Source organism: Aulonocara stuartgranti, assembly GCF_965226115.1.
Source record: "Aulonocara stuartgranti genome assembly, chromosome: 7".
Classification (NCBI taxonomy): Eukaryota; Metazoa; Chordata; class Actinopteri; order Cichliformes; family Cichlidae; genus Aulonocara; species Aulonocara stuartgranti.
Window position 1 is genome coordinate 60,808,520 of NC_138945.1, and position 26,965 is coordinate 60,835,484.

At 41.2% G+C, this 26,965-nt stretch overlaps 2 protein-coding genes across 4 annotated transcripts in view; one reads left to right on the forward strand and one right to left on the reverse strand.

Annotated features, from left to right (window-relative positions):
- Positions 1-22,408, forward strand: part of LOC309710659 (transcription factor Maf-like) — a 59,285-nt gene extending 36,877 nt beyond the window's left edge. The window contains exons 3-4 of one of the 3 annotated variants that reach the window (XR_014277772.1): positions 170-271; positions 22,290-22,408. The gene's annotated coding sequence lies outside the window, so the exon portion shown is untranslated. The remainder of the gene's footprint in view (positions 1-169; positions 272-22,289) is intronic. The other 2 variants (XR_014277771.1, XM_082540325.1) reach the window with 2 other exon arrangements.
- Positions 22,409-22,499: 91 nt separating this feature from the next.
- Positions 22,500-26,965, reverse strand: part of wwox (WW domain containing oxidoreductase) — a 142,235-nt gene continuing 137,769 nt past the window's right edge. Inside the window, exon 9 of the mRNA XM_082540323.1 lies at positions 22,500-23,600. Within this exon, the coding sequence (XP_082396449.1) occupies positions 23,409-23,600 (192 nt within the window). The 3' untranslated portion in view covers positions 22,500-23,408. The remainder of the gene's footprint in view (positions 23,601-26,965) is intronic.

Here is a 26,965-nt window from a genome sequence, read left to right on the forward strand (position 1 = left end):
CGCTGTTATTCCCATCACTGATAATAACAATATGAAAGATTAAAGTGCTACTTTCAGTGCAACTCTTATTTTTACACTGCTCAGTGGAAGCTCTGACCACTTGCCTTCTTGTTTTTAAATTCACCGTAGACTTCAAACTTGCAGATGAAACCTCTCCTTTCTTGTCAAGGATTACCGCTGGTTGGAGTTGGGTTTCTATCTATGATCCGAGACCAAAAAGCAGAGTTTAGTGAAGAGTTTTATAGTGCCAAGCCCGAAGCCAGCTCATAAGGTGAGGAGTGTTGTGTTTTTTTAAGCAGTCACTGTGTTGTACATTGTGTATTTATCTATCTGACTGTCAACTTGCAGTTAGAACCTTAGAATATTTGCACACCCCATAGGAGCTCCACCACTTATGGGGGTTATGCAAGTCTGTGGGTCATTCTCAGAGATGGGCAGTAATGTAATCCAATTACTTTTTTCAAGTAACAAGTAAAGTAAGAGATTACTATTGCAAAAAAGGTAATTAGATTACTGTTACTTTCCCAGCACTCTGCGTTACTGCGTTACTAAAACCGTGATTTTTTGATGATGTCTCATGACAGTGACGTAAGCAAGTGCAACGTTGGTGACAACAGCTGTGTGCAGATCAACAATGGATAATATATCGAGTGCGGGAGAGAGTATGAGCGTGCAGCATTTAAAGCGTGGAAGTACTGACCTTATTTTAAGTTTGATTCCATAAAAAGTGACAAAAACATTAGCATCCGTTGTGCTTTGGAAGAAAACTTCTTTTTACAGTGAAAAAAACCCCCTAAACTTCCAAGCAAGCGCCGAGTGCGCTACGACGTAATGGGAAATTCACAGAGAAACTCGCGGATTCTTCACCTGCACCAGGGTAAACCTCCGCCTAGCCTACTCCTGCTTTACTGGTGAAAATAGAGCAAAAGGACCACTGAGTCTTTGACTTTATTTATTTTCTGCTGTGTTTTACTTGCATCTATTTGAAAGAGTGAGTGTAAACACAAAAAAAATTATTTTATGTGCTGGAATGTGCAGAAAATAGGTTTAAATATTAAACAAATTTCTTCCGGTCAGAGAATGTTGCATATAATTAAATTTTTGCTTGATGCATAAAGTTAAAAGATTAAAACTGATAAAACAAGTTTTAAAAAGAGACTTTTCCATTTGATTACATTTTGTATGATGGATTATGTAGAAAAAGTAGAATTGGGTTGTAAATAATGTTTTTAAAAAGTAACTAAGTAACTAATTACTACTGAAAATAAGTAATCAGTAAAGTAACAGGATTACCTTTCGGGAAGTAATCAGTAATTAGTTACTGATTACTTTTTTCAAGTAACTTGACCAACACTGCCCATTCTTGAAAGCGCAGCTGGAAGAGATCCAGCGCTGACCAGTGAGAGAACCTTGAAGGTGGAATTTAAAGTGGATGTGATTCGGTTTTTTGTTAATAGGCAGAGTTTTGAAACTTTATGATTGCACCTCTTCCCAGTGAGAAATGGCAAAGGGTTGAAAGTTGTTTTTTTCAACATGGGGTATTCAGTAGAAATACACCACTAACATTTCATCCCAGTAGCTTTCTCATTCATAAAAACATTTTTGTTTTTATGATATAAAGACAATCTATCTTTGTGATGGATAGTAGCGCTTACATTAAATCAGACTTGGAATCACACCACCAAAATAAATGTGATGAATGCTGATGTGTGCTTTTAATGACCAAGCACAAAACTGTGCAGTGACAGAAAGCAGAGGAGCAGGAAACTGAATATGCTCCGTGAAACACACTGGAAAGCTTTTAGCGACGGAGGTCAGTATGGATTTGCAGCTGAGCAAGATATAGAAGGTTATATGGTGTATGATCATATCAGAAAACACAGTTATGTATGCACCCCACTTTACACCGTATCACACACACAAACCAGAAAACACTGGGACGCACCACTGAGTGATTTGTTTCTGTTGTTGGTGCAGTGGACTGAAGCTATGGAGGTAGTAACTGTTTGATGGTAGGCTTTATGGAGACACTATATAATGCCTGTGACAGTTTATTCAGTGCATGTCAGGATGCGGGGATTTGTGACACTACAATGGTTGGAACACTCCTGCAGCCTTATGCACTTATGCACCCTCCATTCACAGCTCCAGTGGGAAAAATGAGGGAAGGATATGTGAATCTGTTTGCATGTTAAATGCTGTAGAACCGTGCGCTGTGCGACGCTGAAACAAGGCTGTATTTCTAAAATAAAACAAGCACTAAAGTCAGATGCTGTGGAAAATGACAGAAATATCTTTTATTTCATTTAAGTTTCTGATTTGAATGGAACATAATATCCATCCCTCTGACACACTCGAGTAGACACAAATGTCTGAAACAGTTTAAAGAGAGATTTTTTTTCCTCTGCTTTTCAGCTCCGGTGGCAGGCGATTGCAAACCAGACAAGATCGTTAGACGGTACATTTTCTTTAGAGGAAAAAAAAACATCTCCCTTTTTTTTCTTTTTTTTTTTTGCACTAACTTTTTGTCCAGCTAGTTATTCCCAAAGGTCCATTAGCAGAGTTCTCATTGGTTCTACTCTTGGCTGGATGCTATTAGCCCTGTGATTGGGTATTGAATTAGCCTGCTGATTTTGTATTGAAGGAGTGAAGACTGATGAGAGGATTTGGCTAAGCTTTCTTTTCTAAACCTCATTACTCACACTCAAAGAGAGCAGAACTGGAAGACACACACAGAGACACACACACCACTCACAAAGACATGTACACACAGAGGTTTCTTTCCTACTTAAATTCACGCTTTTCTATCGAAGCTTTAACAGTTTAAACCACGGCCTGCTCTCTGTTGCCTCCAGGTAGAGGAGGATTTCTTTTTTTCAAAAATACACCTGCATTGCTTTCTAAACTCACCTTTCACATCTGCTGTAGATAAAACAGAGTCAAAACCACCAAACTAATGTGTCGTGCATGTATGAGCAAGTGCTGCAGAGGCTCGAGACACTGGGAGACAACCTGTCTGCACTGAAAAGAAAGCCTTCAACGGCCCAAGAGAGTGCTGCATGCAATTGGAGGCTGCTAAGGAGAGCAATGTGTGAAAGACTTTGTGCTGATTTATGCTGTGTTTCATCCCACAATAAAGATTATGGATGATGATATTGATTTAGCCGGGGCTATGGCCATGACTGGACTCGGGCTCTCAGGTTGGAAAGAAGAGAGAATTTAGCTCATTAACATTCTCAGACATAGTGAGGAAGCCTTCTGTCGGTGATTGTGTGTAGATGAATGTCTGTGTCTGTGTGTGTGCACGAGACTTAGATCATCCTCTGTATTAGCGGCACGACTCTTCCCTCCTTTAGTGTTTGTGAAAGTGATGAACCCCATCCTGTCCTCCTCTTTCCTGAGCCCGAGAGTGAGCAGCAGGCGTTCCCAGTAGCACGGCGCAGCAAACCAGGAGGGAGGGATGAAGTTATTGACTCCACTTTGATTTAACCTCTCCTGCCTGATCCTCAGAAGCTCGCAGACACATGCAGATTTGGGAATTCTCAGAATACCAGCTGCCTTCTAAGAGATGAGCATGTTAAAGATGCCATTCAGAATATACTACTGGCTTCAGATCCTTTTTATTTTGATGAAAGTGGCTATACCACAGTGTAGAAATCAAGACACTGCTTTGAAAAATTTACAAGTATACACGTTTGTAGCTAATAATCAAAAGTGGCAATGCTTTATTGTGCAAATTCTTTTAATTTATAACATTTTACTTTGTTGACAAATGCATAAATAAATGTTTATATTTACTTACAATTACATTATGTTTACTTAGTCATTCAGAAAGTGTTTAGGATGTCACCATTTCAGAAGTTATATTATTTATAGCGATGGGGAAGTCACCTCAAATATAGACTCAGTTACCTGTTTTATTGCTTTGCAGTGAAACAAAATCCTTGAAATATCTGTTTCATTACTTTTGTTAAGTTGATGTTTAACAACTCCAAAGCCTCCGTTGTTATGTTGTAAAAATAGAAAACACTATATTACAGTACATCCAGGTCAGGGTAGCGACAAGCAGGGGTTAAAATGGGCCAGAATGGGCACCTCCAGTTAATGAGCAATTAAATAAGGAACACGCTCCATTCTCTCTCTTTTTAAGCAATTATTTTTCCCATGCTGCACTGCTACAGCTGATCTCATCTGCCAAATCCCATTTTAAACCCCTGGAAATAGGCTAATACAGACTGGTTTCAAGTTGAAGGAAAACCAACACAAAGTGGACACTGTCAAACAGCCAGTGCAGCAAGTCTGTACTGCAGGGATGAAAACCTTCCAGAAGGCATTCGCTCATTTGCTGTGGTAGTAGAAAAGCCATAAAGTTTTTTGTTGAAAAACGTGCTGGGGGACTAGAGAAGCAGAAAGTAACTGAAGCAAGTGCTCTTGAGCAAATTAGCTTGTACAAGTCTGGTGTAAACGTGTTTCGTAACTTGCACATATATACTGTACACTATGCTTGTAAGTATGTATGTTTCTCTGCACGTGTTGGCTCGGCTAAATGCTTCTGCACAGTGCTTAAATATCCGCAATTTGAGACCATTTCAGACTGAAACAACAGCTAATAATTAGGAGTAATATCACTGAGTGCTGCTATGCTGAACACTGTTAGAGTTGTTGAACAGGACAATGGCGCCAAAGTGCACTTCTCTTTAATTAATTACCCGCTTTTGTTTCTGGAGGCAATACACAAACACACACACATGAACACACATGCACAGACACTCAGAAAGAGGCAAGAGTTTGGTTTTTAGAGGAAAAAGGAGGAAACGAGGGAGAGAGGAAGAGGGTAATATCAGCAGGCTATCTATCCTCTCTTCCACTGTGCATCCCAATCCTCTTTGGAAATAACAAATGCATAAAGGAGCCACAACACAAATATATCTGCCTGGCTCAGATAGATAGTGCTATGCTAGAGTTTAATACCCTTATGTAAACCAGTAACAATCAAGCCCTAACACACACCCCCACATCACCACTAAGGGGACAATAAGGAACACGCTCCATTCTCTCTCTCCAGATATGAACAGTGAGGAGTGATTGTGTGTGTGTGTGTGTGTGTTTGTGTGTAAGAAAGAGAGAGAGAGCGAGAGACCAAGCTGGGGTTTTTTTTCCTTCAGCAGATAGTGAACAATGCCGTAGCCCAGATTGGTTGGCTCCCCGATGCTTCTTGTGGTGGTTGTTGTTTCAGAAGCAGAGTGATATACGCCCTGACCTCAGAGACCACAGCACGTCTGAAACTCTATTTCATTCATCCCTCACCATCCACTCTTTTGATATCTCACTTTATCCCTCTGTGCCAATTTGTTTTTATACTTTGCCTCCTCTCTCATCCTCCTGCTTCTCCCTCTCTCTTTTTTTTTCCTCCTCGCTAAAACTGACAATTCAGTAGACAAAGAGAGGAGTGACGCTAAAACCGAGGAGCCCATTTGTCTAAAAATGTTGCACTGACAAGCAATCTAAACCAAGGAAAATACTTGAGGACTTACACATTTATCAAATTAATTTGTGTAAAATATACTGCACCTATGGCAGGTTTACTTACTTTGGGATGCTCGTGGAGGGGGAAAAAAGTGATCTGACAACTGTAATATATCTTGACTTCCTAAATAAAATATGAGACAATTTTGCATCATTTCCTGACAACTCACATGCACATTTTGACCAAGAGGGAGAAAAACAACACAGTGTCTCTAGAGGTGGATCAATATGATTAGTATGCCACGCATGTATGTGTGAGTCTAAGTGTGTGAGTGGGGGGTGGTATAGACAGGACTTACAATAGCAAAGGTTAATATCATATATCAACTGCCATCTGCATACAGCTCCGAGGGAGAAAAACACTCTTTGTCTCTCTGCTTGTAGGGTTGATCACTCTAGGATTATATGCCGGTTGACATTTCACACTTGAAAAATTTGGACAGTTTCTTGTAGGGCTGTGGAGAGGGCAGCCATCGCAGTTCTGCAGTTTAATGCCACGTATTGTCCAAGAAAAAGTCATTGTTAACTCATTTGTTAACACTGTTCCTAACAACCATTTTTGGCAGACTAAAAGCTAAAGGAAACTACTTTTCTTGTATTGCATTATCAAAACTTTGCAGAGGCTTTCTAATGCTTGCAGCCTCTGCATACAATCAAAGCATTTTCTACAGTTTCTGTCAAACAATAACAAGTTGCAGTGCGCAACTGGCCGTGGTCTCAAAGATGTAAAGAATCTCTCTTTTCACTGCAAGCTCAGCGAGACATGAGCAACATCTGTAAGCCAAGCACACGCCGAAAGTGAAACCCAATGCAGACGCAGACAGACAGAGAAGTCTGGATCGCATATATGTGTGTGCGCGCATTGCCGTTAATGTGTCTGCATGTGTGAAAGCATGCCTTGAAGTTTTCCCTGATCGTCAGCCTTAATGCTGCACTCCCTTGCCATATAGGACCCTGCTAGGAAACCATCAAATATTTATACAACATTATCCACGATCCTATAGGCTGTAAGTACAGCAAACACTCTGCTGACTTTCTGTAGCATTACATATGTTCGGTATTCAAGCTCCGGCCTTGGTTTGGAGCCGTTACAGATTCACTTTGGCTTTCATCCACCACCAGGTTTTCTTCGGGGACCCTTGGCTGGTTATGCTGAGGACCCACTGGGTAAATTACACAGTGACAGTCACAAATACAGTTTATAGCTCTCACTGCTGGATTTGTGACAGCTTTTTTTTCTTTTTTGATCTAGTGATTCAAAAACAGGATGGCTGAGAAATAAAGAGGGACAAAGCGAGAGCGTATTAATTCTACATCCCAGACGCTGAATGGCTGCTGCTATTCTGAAGGTTGTTTTATGGAGCAGAAACAGCCACATCTTTGTGTTGTTTTCTCCTTGATTGATTGCAGTGGCCCGAGGCTCCTCGGAGCACGCTGGATTTTGTCTGAGTATTTACTAGAATGTTGGGAGGATAAAAATCACAACCCTAGACATCACACTACAGAGGCAGAGTGGCAAATACAAACAAACAGAGAGGCAGAGGAAGCCCACACAGACAGATAAAGGGGAGCGCAGGAGAAAAGATGCAACATACGGCGCACTTGCAGCACGTGTCGCTGCAAGCATCCTGCTTCTGTTCTGTGATTAAAGAAATTTAGAGCACTTTTCTTTAAACCATTAGTTCAGAAAGCTATTACCGGTAAATATATCCGTCTTCAAATAATATATGAATCATGCTTTCCTGAAATTGAACCATTTGCAAATAAATTAGATTTAAAGGCCTCGTTGTTCACAGCAAGTATCTATAGCTGGAGAATTACAACCTATGACTTTATCAGGTGGTGGAGCATTTTGATCCGTGGCCCCGCCAGAAGCATCAGTGGGCCAGTTGCTGTACTGTAAGTTACCCCGTTGTGTTATTAGTGCGTTTGCGAAATAGTGAATTCGTAGAACTCCAGAGGTCAAAAGGTGATGCCGAATGCCAGCCACAACAGCAATGAGGGGGGCCGTCTGATTTCAGTCAACGATCTGTGCTGATTGTTGAGTCTAAATGAAAGGACAGTTATTTCAGCAACACAAAAGAACCATAAATGTCAGCAGAAGCATAAAAGAAACCTTATATTTGTGACTAACAAACCACAGCTTACCTTTCATCATCTTCTTTGATCTTTTTCCCATTTACCAGGTCAACAGTGTTTGTTATCTTCAAGTTCTTCTATGCAGATAAAAAAAATGCTGTGACAGTCACAGTGCTTTCAAATAGGTGCATCTAGAAGACACTGGGAGAATATATGTGACAAACATGCATTATAAAATATAAATAGAAGATGGAAAAGATGTTTATTTTAACCAGGACAACTGTACTTACTTTCAAATATAAGAAATGTAGGATTATTCCATCCATATTCACTCAGATTGACTCATCATTGACACTCATTATAAACATCTTCTGGAAATTTCATGTTTTATGTTTCGTGACAATTACAGACATGCAAAATTCTCCACGACAGCTCAGGCTGATACGCCAACACTTATTCTACATCCAGTTGGTTTCTGTGTGCATATACAGTAGGTGATGAAAGAGGGAGGTGGCCTGTTGGAGCTAAACTGGCACTCAGTGTGCTGGCTGTGATATGCTGTGGACAGGACAGCCCTTGGCTCTGTCTGTCAGCGGGTGAAGCCCCTGTGTGCAGCAGGGTGGATGAAGCTCTTTAGGGTTCCCCGCTGTTGGAGGCCTGTCATGATGACAGAGACAGGCTGACACAGAGGGGCAGAGAGAGGCTGCAGCCCTCCAGTTTTCTCTTTTTATACCCATCCATTCATGTTTCTCTGGTCTTCTCGTGCAGCGTCCAACAGTCTCTCGCCTTCCCCGCTTTGTCTCGGAAGCTGCGATGGAAACAAACTGTGGGTGTTGTGAAATTAGTAATGTTTGTTTTTCATTACTTCCTGCTCTAACTGATGTGGTTATACTAAAAAACTTATTTCATGCCGTCTCCATTCGTATCGTACTCATCCTACGCTTAATTCAAATCAAAGTGATCTGTAACTAGTTCTGTTTCATTTTTTTGTTCCACGTTATGAAACGTTTTGTGAAACTAAGTGTTGCACTTTTATAAAAGACAGAAAAAAAATTCTGAAAATCTTAGAAAAGTGCACAAAGAAACTGCGCGTAAAGTGTGTCAGCCCCAGATGCTATACTGGCGTCAGCATTAAATGCATGTGCGTGAGTTTGTGTGTGTTTCCATTGTATGTCAAGCAGTGTGATTTACTGTGGGAGGGGAGCTGATTGCGTAATCTTACAAACATCAAAATGGTGCTGCTCAGATGAGGATCTGCCCACACTGCAGATTACTGCTCAGATTAACACAGGATGAACACTGGGAGGGTGTCAGAGGAAACAACCCCAATTTCTACATCTCAGTGTTTCCTCAGTGTCTCAATATGTGTCATTGAAAATTTATTCTGAAATGTGTCAATATGTTTTGTGCGCTACTATAGCTGTTTGTGTGTGTGTGTATGTGCACGTGTGTTTGTATCGCTGCTCCTGTCTGTCTGTGGTGTGAGGGAACACACACACACGCTCACACACCTCCTCCTATAGCCTGAGGGGTCTAGCAGCTTATTATGAGTCCTTAGTGGGAGAGTGAAGAGAGAACAAGAGGCCGACTACACTTAAGTGGCAGCACAGAGCACAGACAGGGAGATTTACTTCTCTTATTCCAGCACACAAAGATTTAAAGGAGCTCAGTATGTGATTAAGAGAAACTACTTCTATAATACAAAAATGCTTGAATGTCTGCTGGCGAATGTAATGATTAAGAGTGTGTGTGTGTGTGTGTGTGGTAACATTTCCTCCAAGAGGCTGAATATTAGTGGGAATCTGCAAACAGCTGCATTTGTGGCTGCTGTGATTGTTTCCATTTGATGAATGCCAAATTTCTCTCTGCTCGTGTCTTTTTTCCAGTCTGGCCCCTGTCTGCTGTCTTTTCTCCCCATCCCCATTCTGTCAGCAGCCACGCTGAGAGTGTGTGTATATGTCTTTGTGTGTGTGTGTGTGTGTGTGTGTGTGTGTGTCCATTCCCACTCTGTCAGGTTTATTTCTGTTATGTTTCTTAATTAGCTAATAAAGGTCATGGCATCTCTCAGTCGGGGGGGCCGGCGCATGCAAATGAGCCAGAAGGTCAGATGGATTAGTGACCGCCTCACACCGGCCAAATATAGACACAACCGTGCTGCCATACAAATACCTGCAGCTATTAAAGCATCGTGCCTGTACCAACACGGTCCCAGACACACATACTGATATAAATCTGACTGGTTTACTCAACTGTGTTTATAAGTAGACAGCGTTAGTGCGGATGTAGTCTTGGCAACTGTAAGTGTTTGGGGGTTTATTTTGTTTGTTTTTTTCTAGGTCACTGTGTTTCACCAGAAAAACAGTGATCCTTAAACAAACTATTTAGATATTTATTTAGCAATGACACCATGTGGCAGTGCAGCTTGGAACAGGCATCAAGAAGTGCAAGAAGTCTTCTGCAAAGTTTGTTTGTAATACTGAACATTTCTAACATTACATGTCACAATCAGCATCCCTTACTATGTCACATTAATGCTAAATGTGCATTGTATCATAGGAATTCTTATAGTCGCGGTTTATAACGTTTGCGTAAAACTGGATCTTTGCTGCTTCTATTTGCCCAGCAGTCAGGTGGTTCTTTAACCATGGCACAAGTTTTCCCAGCTAAACTATTTGAACATTTTTGCACTGGAAGATACAAACTATTATTTTTCTAGCCCATTTGACCGGAAACAGGTTTTGTTCCACAATTTAAAAAAAAACTTAGTGGTATTTTTAGTTATAATAATGGATTGGATTTATATAGCGCTTTTCAAGGCACCCAAAGCGCTTTACAATACCACTATTCATTCACTCTCACATTCACACACTGGTGGAGGCAGCTACAGTTGTAGCCACAGCTGCCCTGGGTCAGACTGACAGAAGCGAGGCTGCCATATCGCGCCATCGGCCCCTCTGGCCAACACCAGTAGGCAAGTAGGGTAAAGTGTCTTGCCCAAGGACACAACGACCAGGACAGAGAGCCCAGGGATCGAACCGGCGACCTTCCGGTTACAGATGCGATTCCCAACCCCCTGAGCCACGGTCACCCAGTTATATACATAAATGCTTAAATGCTTTCATTTGTGTGTGTGTGTGTGTGTATGTGTGTATGTGTGTGTTATCATTTCATTCTGATGCACAAGATAAGCACGTGCTTACTGCTTTTACTTGAAAGCGCCTCTCTCGCGCTCTCTCTCTCCTTAACAGTGGAGTGCTCTCGTGATGCACTTGTCTTCATAACATGTGGTGCATGAATGCTTGCGTAGATAAGATAAGAGAGGAGGTGCAGATGCTGACACAGTCGGCGCTGTAGTGTTGCAGTGGATCTGTTACACCTCTAGGTCTATCACCTTTCGCAGCAGAGCTCGTCTCAGTGTCCTTTAGCCCTAAATCACCGGGCTGTCTCAATGTGTGAAAGCTCTCTCTCTCTCTCTCTCTCTGTCCCCCCTCAGGTCTGTAACTCATCCTGTCTGTCTCGTCGCTCTCTTCCTCCCTCTCGCTCTGCCTTTCCCATAAGTCACTGGGTTTCTCTTCATTTCTAACCTGCTCGCTCACTGCTCCCTCATAGCCATTCATAGTTATATCTTTGTACCACTTGGCTCCTCTTTCTCTTTTCTTTGCTCTCGCTCGTCTCGACGAAATTTTCATATCCGCTGAAGATCTGAAAAGTGTTGTTGTGCACTTCCTCCAAATCCCGCCATTCATCTCTTTCTCTCCTGTGGGAGGTTGTCTGGCTGCCTGCCTGACTTACAGCAAGCTGAGTGATGGACGTGAGCCGAGACCCAGTGCATTACGCTCCTCTGCAGCAAAGCACAACAGAGACCAGACACTACTGTATAATACTGTGCTGAATACAGAACGACGCACACAGGAGGATGATAGACAAAAACTGAACTCAAGTAGTGAAGGAGTGATAAACAACTCGTCACTCTGAGGGGAAGAAGGGTGGTGGGATCTTAGGTCTTTGAGCTCATTATGTTAATGAGCCAAGATAAACGCAGCGCGAGAAGAAACTCTAATAACAGAGATGAGTATTAATGCCAAACTTTCACACGCATGATGAAAACAGATGTGAGAAAGAACACCTACTATCTTGAGTTGCAGGCTGTTTGGCCTGCAGCATTAAAAGTGCAGCTAAGAGAGTCAAACTGTCAGCATCATATCTTGTGCTGAGCAGACCTTTGTAGGAGATGATAGAGAGAATGGGACTTTCTTTGTTTATATCCTTTCCTCCTTCACCACCTCCTCCTCCTCCTTTTCTTTCCCTCAGCGTTTATCCCAAATCCAGCTGTTGTTTCCAACACATCCTCCGAGCCTTAGCTGCCCTAAAGTTAAGTAACAAAACACATTCATTCGGCAACACCTCCTGCAACATACACATATCCAGTATAAAGAATGCACTGCTCCAGGACTGCATATTACAGACGCTCCATCGAACCCTTCTCACTCTTTAAAAGTCCAGCATTTTTTTGACGCTCTCCGCGATATTAGATCCCCCCTGAATATTTTAATGACCCTTGCTTCCCGTTTGTCATTTCGCTCCCTTTTTATCTTTGAATATGCCAGTTATTTCACACCCGTGACCCCTACTCCCTTAAACCAGAAGTCATTCTTTCCCCAAAGCCCTCTCTGACTTTGTCTCTCTTCTCTTTTCCTTCTCATGATTTTCAAAATTCAAGCGTGTCTCCCCGTCTTCTAAACGTGTCTGTACACCCTCGGGGCACGTAAGATTTAAAGCCATTTTCAGAGGAGTTGAAAAAGGTCCGATCCATAATCACCAAAAGTACCTCTGCCTTCTGCAGAATTACAATAGCAAGCATTTAAATGACCGACATCCATATCTGTATCTCCCGTATATCACTGCCCGTCATGACTCATATACTGCGGGCCGAGCCGAACCACACGCTTGGTTTCAGTTTCACGTTAATATCCTTCAGATTAAGTGGTGGGGTGGCCACTCCATCGCTGCGCAGCATGTTCTCTTCTTGTTTTCCATGCAGACACAATGGAATATAATTAGTCGATAGCTGCTTTGCACTCAGGCCTCTGCATGTTGCTAATAAATGCTAACAACAGAGAGTGAAGCCATATGTCATTTGCTGCATTAGCCACTGTACAGTTTTGTCAGGGAGACTGCTTGCAAGTACATTACATACATTAGCAACATTTCCAGTCTCTATCAGTCCTCTGATTACAATAAATGCTCCCTCGCATTGTAACGATGGGCTTCACAATAATGGGCCATAAATTAATACAGTGCTCAGCAGTAAATACTATTATGCTGTTAGTGTTTACAGCATACCCATGTATATGTAACTGAATCGGTGGATAATCACTATTCACAGAGGCAGTCCTTCCAACACAGCAGACACTTACTGTCCATTTGCTGGGACAGTGCCCCTAAATGTCACTGATTTCAACAAGGGACTGATAAGTGCATCACAAGCTGAGCCTTACGACTGTTACGATACACCAGCAGTACACCGGATCTCTTTTTTTTTTTTAAATCTTACAGAACAGGGGGCAGCTGTGAAAAGCTTGTTAAGGTATAATTCACTGCTCTGTCTGTGTCATTTGGGCCTTGTATTATCACTGAGATCATTCCCACACGCACAGGAGCGCGGAAGCCCTGTGAGTGAATGGCAAGCAAGCAAGCATGTATGTGTGTTGGGGGTGCTTCCATATGAAATGTACACGAGGGTGAATCTCAGTGGTGTTAATGGCTTTTTAAATGTCAGGGAAAGTCAGGGAATGATAAAAGAGAGATCTGTTATCCATGTCCTCATGATCACCACGGAGCACGCCGCTGTTCTCACCTCGCTGAGGAGCCTTCAGCTTGTGTGTGTGTGTGTGTGCAGGAGTAGTCCAACTTCAATCCCTGCTGATGCCAGCATGATTTATGCACCAATCAGATTAGCTCTGAGAGAGAGGGCGAGACAGTGCGAGAAAGGGAGTGGGACATTAGATATTCGGCGACTTTCTGGTTTATAGTGATTTTCGTTGGGTATTTGGCCGAATACAGACTTTGAACAGCTAAAAATCAATTCATTAATAAATTTTTATTCTTCTGCTCGCATTGCTGTGCATTCATCACTGTGTTAATTTTTTGCTCAATACAGATGGATACAGTAAAGACGAGGTATTGTGCCTGGAGGAAAGTATTTATGCTTTTGTGCTGAGTAACGACCCAGCTGAATTGGGGGGGAAATTAAATCAGTAGGTTTATTGTTCATAAAATATATCTATATCCAGATGTAAAATTAAATGACTTAGAAGAAGCTACATTCAGCTGATCCCTTATTCGTAAGAGGTAGCTCCACATGTGTGATTTGCCGATCTTTTTATGCAGGAAGGCCACCCTGATTCAACTTGGAATCAAACCGGAGAACTTTTGCTTAATAATATCTTAAAGGGTCCATAACAGATAATTGTTTCATAACTTTTTAAGTGCTCTAGGTTTATGGTGGACATTCAGGTGAAAGAAGCTCAAAAAGATTTTACAGAAATGGTAATAATGAGTGCAAAATGACATACACGGGAAAAAGTAAGTGTAAATAAAGGAGTCTAAATGATGGTCAAAGTTAAAATACAATTTTTAAAAGCTAAAATAAAATTTCTTGGTTTGTTTTATTGAATAGTGTTTCACTTTTAACTTTATGAAACAAAACATATTTTTACAATGTTGCAAACTGATAAATAAATGATAAATCCATCATTCAGGCATAAAAGAGACACATGAAACTTCAGTTTGGAATTTTAAAATTTTAGTTGTAGGTCTTTTCAGTTTTAAGTACACAAATAAACACATAAAACACAAATAAAGGTAGAAAGTAGTGCAGTAGCCTTCTGCTGTCGATGCAACAGATTTAATGCATCATTAGGGCCACCATTGTTTCCTTTCTCCCCTTGCTCTGGCTCTTTCATGGAGACAAAATCAGTTTTCGCTCAGTATCTCGAATCCTCATTAAAATCAACACAAACCATGCTCTCTAGAATTAAATCTTTGTATACGTGTGTGTGTGTGTGTGTGTGTGTGTGTGTGTGTGTGTGTGTGTGTGTGTGTGCGGTTTGCACAGCACCCTGGCCTGCTCTAACAGAGGGTTGAGTGATGTCACAGCAGACTGCATTTTAATAGAGAGGGAAGCAATTAGAGAGGGGACAGGCCGAGAGGTGGAGAGATGGAGAGGCTGTCTGTGTGACACGCAGTGCGCTCAGTTCACACACACACAACACACACACTCATTACTAAGGATGAGTTAATTAATTGCACAGTGATTCACGGTACTTGTAATTAATCTCGTAGATATGTGAGTGTGTTTTTGAGAGGTGACTCTTCTCCCTTCCATTTATAATTTACACACACACACACACACACACACACACACACAGAGGTACAGACAAGTCTTCCTTAAGGCTACAACACAAAAATTCTATTATCTGCTTATTAGAGTTGTTGTTATTATTGATTATATTGTTCTTAAATATATTTATGGCCAATAAAACCTATTCAATCAGTGAGCTGACATATTTTGATACTTGACACAGGGTTTGGTATGATTTGTTACTTTTCTAATTGTTTAGTAACTTAAAACCTATGCACTTTCTTTTTCTAGTGTTTTCAAAATAGTGTATACCTCTCACTGTGTAATAAATGCTGAAAAAAAACATAATAAGACATTTTATATGTAATTAAAGGAGTCGGATATGTCTGAATAGAAGGTTTCCAGAAATGCTGTCTTTGTTTTTTTTGGTTAAAATACTTTTCAATCACGTATCTGATATTGCTGTGCTGCTGCTTTCACACAAAGTATCTTTGCAGTTTGTATATCAAGTTGTTGTGATGCAAAGCTTTAGGATTTAGAGGGAAAATAATTTACAATACCCCACGAGGCAGTATAAGGATGAACATGAATAGTTCAAACACGAGGTTGCAGTTGTTTTGAAACCTAAAGTAAGTCAAAAGTTGAACTGTTGTGTTGAGTTTTCCGTTGTAGATTGTCGTGATAACACCAATAAGGTGATATCACATCGTGCAGTGATTGAAAGAGAGCAAAGCATCATGTTATCATTTATTTACCTTGTAGCGCTCGCCTTCATCGTGTCCCTGCAGAAATAGCCCTCACAGTCCTGTCCCTCTCTCTTTTTTCATTTCTTGGGAGGAGATTATACAGTTAAAAAATTAACTGTATTAATCTTGCTCTCGTCTCTACCCATGATCCTTTGCATTCATCAGCAGGAGTGGGAGTGGTGGAGCAATCGCATTTGGAAATTAAACAAATAAAAAAAGTTGAAGATAGCTGAGTGAGTGATGAAGCCAGCCAATTGCTAGCAGCATAAATCTCCCCCTGTCACCACCCCACCTCTGCCTACACACATTTGGATATTGTTATGATTTTACCGTGTTTGCATATATGAGCCTAATTTATTAGAATCAAACACCATCAAGATTATTTACAAGCAACTGCTGGTCTGCTGCCAATAAGCCCATTAAGTGCATTGTTGGAGAGTGGTTATATGATCAAATACACAATAGTAATTGTGAGTGGAGAGAGGCCAGAGTGATTCTCAATGAGGTGATTATCTGCGTGCAGGTTATTGTGCTATTTCAGCATGACATGTAAATCTGCATCGTTCCATCAATCACAGAGCCGGCTGTCAGCAGAGTGATGTGTGAAAATGACAATGACAACCCCAAAGGATGAAGATGGAAAAATCTGAATGACTAGTGCTCAAAAACGAATTCATTTTTATGTTTCAAAGAAAGACAAGAGTTTTCTATACTGGATACAAACTGGGTTCCAGTGTCTTTGTCCTTCTGTTGGCCATTTATTAGTACATCACAATGTAACTTGTAAAAATGCATGCAAAAAAAAAAAACGCTACGAAATACAGAAACACACCGACCAGCTGTGATGGCAATGCTTCAAGGGGGCAACAAACAAATGATATAACAATAGCTGAGACATGCTTGTTACTATGGCTGTTTTGGTGGTGTTGAGGTTATGTACATATTTGTTTTTCTTAGCTTTAATGGCATGATTCATATATTGGTTTAGTTTAAGTAGTTTTTTTATAGGGACAAGTCTGTTACATGAACCAGGCAGTATACCACAGCCTAAAGCAGTTTGCACTGCCCGATTGTCTCGCTTGTCTTTAAGAGCCATTTAAAGATATGATATTTTTAAATGACCCCTGTGCTTATTTAATAGGTAACTAGTAAACAAATCAAGTAAATTATGCGGTTCCTAAGAGTAGCTAAAAAAGTAAAAGCCTGTTCCACAGTTAAATATGCAATAGTAAACGAGCTAATAATAATAATAATAAACCATTCCTAACAGCAATGAATAATACAAAAAAAAAATCAGTAACTTCCAAAAGTTGTATAGACTAATTATTAGTTTTAAAGTTTGTTGATTACAGTATGATGTTCATTTTGCAAATTATGGTCATACGTTGAGTAAAACACATTATATTGAAGTGGGGTATGCTTTAGGGTGGGGCTCCTCTAAGATTGACCACATGAGGAAAAAAAATATAAGCTCGGCTGTTCACAAATCAATGAGTGACATCACAGTGACTGTGACCATCTTTTATATACAGACTGTCACACTTTTTGTCTTTTTGTATTTTGGTGCTTTTGGCTTTTTTGACTGTTGTTGAGCTCAGCTTTCAGGGTTCTCATGCCCACCACTATAGTGCATTACATGTATTTAGCTACAAGGAGATATGAAGGTATTATTGGTGGAAGTCTGTAATATTGTTTTATTAGTCCTTGGATCACATAGTTTCTCGGCATGTGTGAGAAATGTTACCATTTAGAAGACTGCTAAAGAAAACGTTATAATAAAACAACATCTTTTTTTTCCTTTTCCTTTTTTTTTTAAAATAAACTAAAAGTTGTAAGAATAGTTAACCGGCTCCTAGCAACTTGAACAAACCTAATGTATTTTTCTTACCCATTTGGGTTTCCAAAAATATTTTGCACTGTTGAGCTGCTTCAGTCATATTCCCATGACTGTACACCAACAACAGGCACTCACACATACAAACACACACACAGCAAGTGAGAAAAAAGTGACATAAAGCAGGGGTCTGGGGCTAAGTAAGCAGTACACCAGGTTATGCGTCATTTACCGCGGCTCAATAACAACCTTTCTCTCTGCCCGACACACCTGGTCACACAAAATGACACATGCTGTCCTTTGAGAATGCTCACAGACACACACACTAAGCATATCTTTTTTCACCCCATGGCGGCCTTAACCAGACACATTACATCCCCACTCAACTATCTTCTCGTGACAGATGTATTTATGTAATGGTTTTGATAGGTATTGATCCACACGGCGGAGCCAGTTAAGAAAGCGAGAAAAATGAGATTTTAAAATCAACATGGCTGAGGGGGGTGTTTGGTGGAGATGATAGCTAAACAAGAAGATGAGTGACATGAGTGAGAGAGAAAAAAATCATGTCAAAAGTAAAGCGAGGAAAGTCGTGCCAGCGAAACCTTCAGAGGAAGACGCTCAGGTGGAAAGCGCTCACGAATTTGATTCACAAAAAGAAAGATCTAAGAAACATGCACAGTGTCTCTGCAAGTGTGTGTGTGTGTTTGCAATGGCATGATCGTGTGTGTGTGTGTGTGTGTGTGTGTGTGTGTGTGTGTGTGTGTGTGTGTGTGTGTGTGTGTGTGTGTGTGTGTGTGTGTGTGTGTGTGTGTGTGTGACCTTGGCTTGGCCCGGTGGTAAAGTGGGGCGTCAAGAGAGTCAGTGTGTGAGCAGTCAAGCGTTCTCCCTCAGATTAGCAGGCTTTATTACTGCCACCAACCACTGGCCTGACAAATCCTCTTATTTCATTTTACCTTCCTCTACCTCTGCCTTGTTCTTTTCCTCTCACTCTTTTATTTAACCTAAAACCTCCTCCCTCTCTTTCCTTCCAGCCCTGCATACGCTAGCTTTGCATGCTTCACCTTGCACCTCTCCTGGCTCCCTCGCAAGTTTTCCCTCACAGCATAACAGCCCTATTTTCTATTTCCTCCCTCTTTTCTCCTCATTGTCTTTCCGTCTTCCGCACGGCTCTGCTGAAAGCTACACATTTCTTTTTCTACCTTTCTCCACTCCACCTCTTGCTCTGCTCCTCCCTCTATCTCCTTCCCACTCCCTGGCTCTCTATAGTGTGATGAATCTGTAGACAGGGGCTAATAATTGTACTTCAGCCCAAGTGCTCATTTTTCTTTGTGTTTGAAAGCTGTGACAGGCAGGAGCTCCTTTTTTTTTTTTTCCCCCTCCACCCCCCTGTCCCTTGTCTCCCCCTTTCTCTTTCCCTTTTCTTCCTATCCTCACACAATGGGTGAGTAAAATAACTCAGGGTTTACAAGGTCATGCTGTCTAGCGGTGAGGACTCGCTGGGGATTTGGGAGTGGAAGGATTTCCTCAAAGGTGCCGTGTTGAGACTTCAATAAAAAACAGAAAGTTATAGATTGCACGAGCAGATCTACAGGGGGAAATAAGTGCATTTGATAGTGAACAAGCTCAGTAAACTTGGATTCAAATGTTACCATGACTATGAGTCTTCATGGAAGAATAAATGATGAACTGAAGCATTGCCATGGATTAAAAACATCTACTTTTGCATGCATGTTACACATATTTTTTTAATCATTTAAAAGAGAACTCACCTTAAAATGCTCCACTTCCTGCCATATGTGGCAGCTGCATGATCTTTACAATGCATTCTTTTAATAATAATAATAATGTGCCCAAAAAATAAGTCTTTTTTACTGCTTTTTATTCATTACATCTCAGAAATCAATGGTACAGTAATGGCATGGAGAGACTGGGGGAAAAAATGTCTGTTTTTGTAATACTGCAACAGAATTAAAGTATTTCTTTAAGAATCTGCAAACAAGACATAAAAAACATTTTGACAGGCAAATTTTTATATTAAAGTGGGCTAATTAAGTGGAAAGGAGCCTGGGGAAATAATCTTTTAATTTTAAAATATATATAATTTAAGGCTCTATCAAAAAAGCAGCCTGCAAGCAATCCAAATCGTGAGATATTGAAAGAAAATCATATTTCCATTGACTCTGCTGTGGTACTTTATGAAAACTGATCATCAGTTTTCATCCTAATGCCATCCTCAAAAGAGAGAGATTAAAAGAGAGCAGTGGGGAGGGAGGATAACACAGAGTAAGACTTTATTGCCTGCTGTAGTTAGATGGTAAATTTCCTCCTGGCAGATATTTATTGGGTTAGTTGAGTCTAGAGAGAGCTTTAACATTGATTGTGATCATTAAATATATCCGCTCGAAATGGCAACATGGCATTCCTTCGGTCGATGGAGCCAATAGGAGCAGAACAAAGGCATAATCAAATCAATCCTCTCATAATTATTCTTTGAGAGGTGAAATTAATCACAAGAAGAAATAAAAACAATAATGGAAAATGAAATGATCAGTCGTAAACAATTACTGCCCAAATTGAAATGAACTCAGTGAAGGGGGAAAAAACTCAACTGTAAATCCGACTAATTAAAATAACATTCTAATGTATATCGGTTATTTGCTTTACACGGGCTTTCAGTTATTACATTGTTGGGTGTCGTTATTCTAAGAATTGGAATAAAGAGAAAAAGAAATGAAGGGAAACAGACTGTGACTGTGTGTGTGTGCGTCTGTGTGTGTCGAGCCTTAACTGTTGGGTCAAAGGATCAAGGTCCTCCTCTTGCGAGAGTCGTGCTTCTCCTTCTTCTCTGCTCGCTGAGAGGAAGTGTAGCATATTGATTAGCTATCAGATGATTCCGATAGGGCCCGATCGATAAGACTTTGCATGAAAGCCAGGCAGGACCCTCCCACTTCACTCAGGCACACACCCACTGATCTGCCACTGCAGTGCACACCCGCATACAAGTCTAGTTGTTTGTAATTCTCCTGAAGATTCTCCTTTGAGTTCTGAATCTGGCCCTTCTGTCAAAGGCTTTCTTATATGCTCAGCTTACATAGAATTGCGACTGATAGACTAAGCCTGCACTTTTAGTCGAGAGCGGCGATATCTGTAGGCCACAAATGGTCTACGTTACATGATCGCACGTGTATAAAGTGCTTTAGCTGGTGTCAGACTGTGATAATATAAAATTTGCAGCACTTCTGAGATGTATCAGTCAAACTGATGTGTTTCCAGCATACAGCCTTCATCATTAGTACCAGTTTCTTGATATATAGTCATAAACAGCATTATGGTTTTATTTTATTCTGAGTTTCTCCTCCAGCAGAGAGGTTGGGGAAAGCGGGCTAACATTACAGAAGTCCCAGGTGTAGAATTACACTCTTCAAGATCATTTCAGGAGGCTATCTATAAGAGCCTACAATAACATAACTATTTGAACAAGTCAGAATCCCTTTGAATAAGATTATATTTCAGTAGTGGTGAAGTGTGAGAACAAGAAGTGAGACCTAATTTTTAGAGACCCAATAGAGCAAAAAAAAACCCCAAACAATTTTAATAAACCACATATGAAGTCAACAAAGACAAAACAACGGAACACATCAGGACAGACAAACTAAATCAAAATAAAACAGAGGGAAACTAAACAGCTGACGTGCTTAACACACTGGCGAGTACGTCTGCTCACGACTTGATCAGTCACACACTCGGGAAGGGAAAACGTCTCTCACAGAGGCTCATGTCAGCACATACACAAAATGCTCTGTAACTGATTGGCAAGTAGGCGAATTCTCATGTTTGCCCAAGTATGACCATGAAAGGGCCTGAGCCTTATCAGCACCATGGACAGCAGCTGGGAACATCCTTTATTAGTGTTCAACTCCTCGTCTGTTTATGACAGATTTCTGTATTTTTAGTTTTTTCAGACACAAACAATTTTTAAACGTTATTTATACCGTTTGTTCAATCTGATGCAAAATAAAGAGGCAAAAAGATTCTGGACAGTTTAATAAAATGTTGTTTTGCTTGCTGTACTGTGCATGCGGGTTGCTGACTGTTCCTGCTCTGTGTGTGTGTGCATGTGAGTGTTTGTACTGCATCTCTGTTCCAGGTGTGTGCAGTGCTGTGAAAGGACAGCGATAAGACACCTGTACTCTGGGTACAGAACAGATTATAACAGCAGTATCAGTTTCTGTGCAGGGCACAGCATGTTTCTGAATGTTCTGTCTGTTCCTGTGCTTTTTTTTTTTTTCTTCTCTTCAGTATGTCTGCCAGGAAGGGAAGAAAAGAAACAATACGTGAACAATGTGTGAGAGTAAATTATATTAAGTATAACTGTGGTGCTGTGTCATTCTGATGATTCTCTACAGAAGGAAACACAATGAGGATTCATGTGTGAGGGTGCTGGTCAAACGTACGATTGCATTGATTGATCTGTTCTTTGAATACATGATGAGTGCATTTCCTGTTCTGTCAGAGGGGAAAAAATACTGTAAAAACAGCTTTTAACTCTGTGATGTTCATACCTGGTTAGTACACTCTGGAAAACTGGAAACTGTCGTACTTAGACTTGTTGCGTACTTCTCAGCTCCCCACACAAATATCCCACCTAATGGTCTTCAGACTTCTATAGAAGGAATTCACATATTTCTGTACAACAGATTTTTATTGACTTGTTTCTCTTTGTGTGTGTTTTTTGCAGATATCATGACACTGGAATGCTGTTTCAAGACCAACCTACGGCATCCGGACTGCCATAAAGCACAATGTCTCAAAAGCGTCCCACCCCCTGTGGCTTCAGGGCAACCAATCCACAGCAAATCCAAAGCCGGAGTTCAATACTAAAGCGGATGATTTAAACAAAAAAAAAAAAGGGAGAACTGAAGAAATTAAAGATCCTGGACTCTGTAAATAAAATTCTCCACCTTCTGTATTTGTCATTCAAATGGACAAAGATTAACCCGTAAATATCTCCAAATTGTAACTTACCAGAGCATAGATTGTCAATACTTAGGTTGAGTAAAATAGCAGAAAAAAATATGATGTCCACCCCCCTTTAGCACATGGCCAGAAATCAGGATGTTGTAAATACTGTACAGAAAACAAATAGGGACGTTGATAAGAAATATAAGTATTGCAAAATTGTGTACATAGCCATTAGAATCACACCTCTACTGGGTTTGTAATTCAATAAGTTTCACATGCCCATTACTATTTATTTCTTCTTGCCCAAAAAGATTTAGCACAACGATTAGCAAGCGCTCTGTATCAGAATAGGAAACATAAACACCAACATAGAACTAGACAAGAGGATATTGAACTTAATTGGGAAGACATTATATTTGCTGATAGCCCACTATTGCTGGAATCAGATGCATATGCCGTAGAGTGTATGCTTACTAGTTAAACCTTGTATTGTTATCAAAACAGGTCATTTGCATTTTGTTTACATCTAATTTAAGTAGACGTTTGAGAAAAAAAGGACTTTAGAGCTTAAAAAGGTTACAGAGAGAAACAGACAAAGAACAAACTGTGACAGGTTCGGCTCAGATCTTCACCTTTCCCCCCACTCCCGGTTTTAAAATACTACAGCAGAGCTTAACTTCACTTAAACTTTAACTAATTCAATAGATTGTATATGAAATCCCCTCCTGTGCTGTATATTTAGTGTTTTAGACGCTGTAGTGATGTGACATATCCAGATGGGCTTCCATGGTTTGGCAGCTCTTACAGTTAGTCCACACCTAACGAAACATCAGCTGTTTCCTTTCTGATTCCTCTTTGGCTAGTTGCCCTCCTCTTCCTCTTCGTCTTCTGTCCATTAGAGGGCCTGTATGCCCACTGACCTCTCTGCGACCAGGCGCTCGCTCAGCTCCCACAGGCTCGTAGCACTGCTCGGATCCTGGGCCTGGGCGGATGTCTGGCAGCGGAAGCAGTTGTTGAAGTACATGCCACCCAGCCCTTCCAGCTCCGGTGCTACCGCACAGTACACTGTGGTGGCCGCCCCTTGTTGCTGTGGACAGACAAAAAAAAAAAAAAAAAAAGAAGAAGAAGAAGAATCAGTGGACGAATCACGACGCTGAGACAGCAAGGCGGCGTCGGCCTGCAGGAGCAGACAAAATATGGAGAACTCGTCTAACGACACGCAGACTTTAGGATGTGTGCTGTATGGAGGAAAAGACAGAGGACATAAAGCAGACTCTGACCACATTCCTTTGTCCTCTGTGAGACCCACACACACATAGACAGACACACGCATACACACACAGACAAAAAGAGACAGCAGGACTGTGTCTACAGGGGGGGAAAAAAGACTCGTGCACACACCGTCTCTCCCCTCTCCCTGCATCCCGATGACTGGGTCATATAACTCCTTACTGTATATATATTTATATACATATATTTATTTATTTATTTCTCAGCCAGGTGTGTATAGGACATCTCGCTATGTGGGACCGTGTGAATGCTACAGATGTATAGACTCACAGAGGATAAGGCGGGAACAAAAATATTACACCAGCTCCTGTCTGGATGGGAGTCACCAGGGAAACTACAGCTCTGATGTGCGATGTGTGAACAGCAGGTTTCAATGCCATGATTATCAATATGTATATTTTTCACGTGATGTTTATTAATATTCAAGTGCTGGAAAATACAAGTACAACTAAGTATTTAAATCAAAAGTTTTTTGGTTGTTGCGTACAACACACAAACACGTCGCACGGTTTTCCCTCCAGTTCTTTCTCAGTAATTCTCTCAAGGCAAGTTTAAACCTGAAGATCACTCAGCCCGGAAAACTCACTCTGTTACACGTCGTCTCAAGCCGAGACGCGCTGTAAAAGTGAAACAGTATTTTTACGCAACCTGCTAAGTTCTCTAATACACCCCATCCCATCAGTCAGTAATTAGCAAGGATATTCACGGAGAGAGATTTCTGTGACATTTGAAAATGAAAGCTGAAACTGCGGCAGAATAAACACGTCAGAGAGAATTACACACATAACCCGACCGCTCAAAGAGGGATCTTTCATGCTGCAGCTCCGGCTAAAAGCTGCTGTGACAGCTTCCCTGCAAACTCCAGGGCTGGAGACTACTTCTATGCGGCCACATGAAATGGCTCGCCTCTTTATCTCCTGATGTGAGGGAGCGAGAGTGAGACGGGGGTGGGGGCAGAAAGAATGAGAGGGAACACTGATGTGATGACTGAAGGCTAGTGTTTAGCACAGAGCACTGGCACACACTGAGACAACCACGTATATGCAGTAGTCAAACGCGGGCAACACACACAAACGTACACACATGCGTAATGGAGGCACATTACAGGCCAACTGTTTGAACAGATTCCCAAAGCACAGGCCAGCACACTAAAAGTGGCAAGATCCTATGTCATCTAAAGCTTTCACAGCCTAGTACAAAAATATGCACCAAAATGCAAATGCTACGAACACAAAAACACACACGCATAAAGCAGATTCCAGGAAATGTTTCTCTCATCGACACACGCAAACCAAAACGGGCACCCACACACAACTCCCTCTAAGCTCTGAGTAAAGTTCCACCAGGAGGAGCCCTGGTGTGTAACGTCGCAGAAGCAGATTGAGCGTGTTTGAAGTGCTCCGTGATGAGAGAGCTCGTAAACAGCAGATGAAAAAGGCAGCATCTCTCTGTGTGCCGCTGTCTGTCTCACCTGCCAGTGAGGCGATAACTTCATCCACATCACATGTCGCCATATCAAAGACCGACAAATGCCAAGCAGTGTCTCTGAGTTGCAGGTTCACACGCACTCAGTTCAACTCATCTCTCTCACTTAGGGCATCTGATTTAGCTCGCCTGAAAGCCAAATGCCTTTTAAACTTCACTGAAGATTTCAGCGCCGCCGGCTCTGACTCCCTGACACCACCTTGAACTTGGCTGACTTTCAGACAAGTTTGTTTGCGTCCAATTACCAGACAGTTGGGTTTAAATATTGATATAAAAAAAACAACTTTCATGTTCAGAATCCAGATTTATGTGGCTGAAATCTGAAAGGTATTTCTATTCTTTAGAAAAAGCTTCTCTGCTGGCTGCCACGCATGCAGTTAGTGACAAACGGAGCAGTACACGGGCTGTTTGTGCGGTGTGCCCAGCAATGTGCTATCTTATTGGTGTTTAGCTCATCCCCCTCGCCACTTGACCTTGTGACCTCTGTAAAAGATAAGGCTGATGAGATTAGGCATTAACATGCTCAACCACCCACCACAGCCATTTATCACTGTGTGTGTGCGCGTGTGTGTGTTTGCAGATACCAGGCAAGTAGGTGGCGGGCAAGGATTTCGCTACACTTACAGTTACACGCTGCCTAAACACAAGAGCGTATCTGCGCACAAGCACGAACAGATACACATATGAACAACCCGCACGGAAGGTAATGTCACTAAACCAGTGTGCATCGAACACATCTGTGCCGTCCAAAGATGATTTCTAATCCGAGTTAAACTGTAGATTAAGTCTGTAAATTAAGCTGTCTACAAAATGATGGGTGTGTGTCTTTCTATACTGTGCACCTTAATGTGAAGCATTACCTTGACTACAGTAGTTTTATTATCAGAGACATCTATGGTACCCAGAGCTACGACGTCTGCCCAGAGAAGCTGACTTGACACTGACTTAAGCTCCAAAAAATAAGACTTGTCCTTGGATACTCTTTCGGAATTGGCCTCTTCAGGCATTTTAGTCCAAAAAATAAAAAGTGAGACAAGTATAGGAATGCAGTTACAAATCTAACTTTAAATGCTTTGAGAGGGAAACTCTTTAAATCCTTTAGACGACCATCTTGCAATTCCACTTTAGACTTAAGCATGACTTCTTTGGATGACTTCAGACTTCACTTTCACATTCCCCAAAACAAAACTAGCTCTGTTACCACCACACTGATTCTAGGAGGGAGGGAGGGAGAGAGGAAGGGGACAGACAAGGAGGATCCAAACCAACCAAAACATCTCCAAACCGAAAATTTTTCTCTATGCTAAAAATAAAATGCAAAGATCTCAGCAATATGATAAACCAATGCCAAGTGCAGAAGCAGGTTTTATAGATTACGTGTGTGTAGATCTTCCTTTGTGGGTAATAAAAATAAACATAAACACTGAGGAAAGACTTACAAAACACCCTGCAATAAGCTGACTGCTGATAAGTGGCAATAAGCCTGTACTTAGCCTGGGATTCAACACTACGGTTCTGGAACTGCTCTGGGACCAGATCCAAGTCTTCCAATCTCAGCATTGACTCAATACCCAAGGACCTCATGGACTTGCAATAGAAATGTCCTTGTATAGTGTTACGCAATAACCCGTTGTTGAGAACATCTTACTGAGCGTATCAAAAGCAAAAAGGGTACGT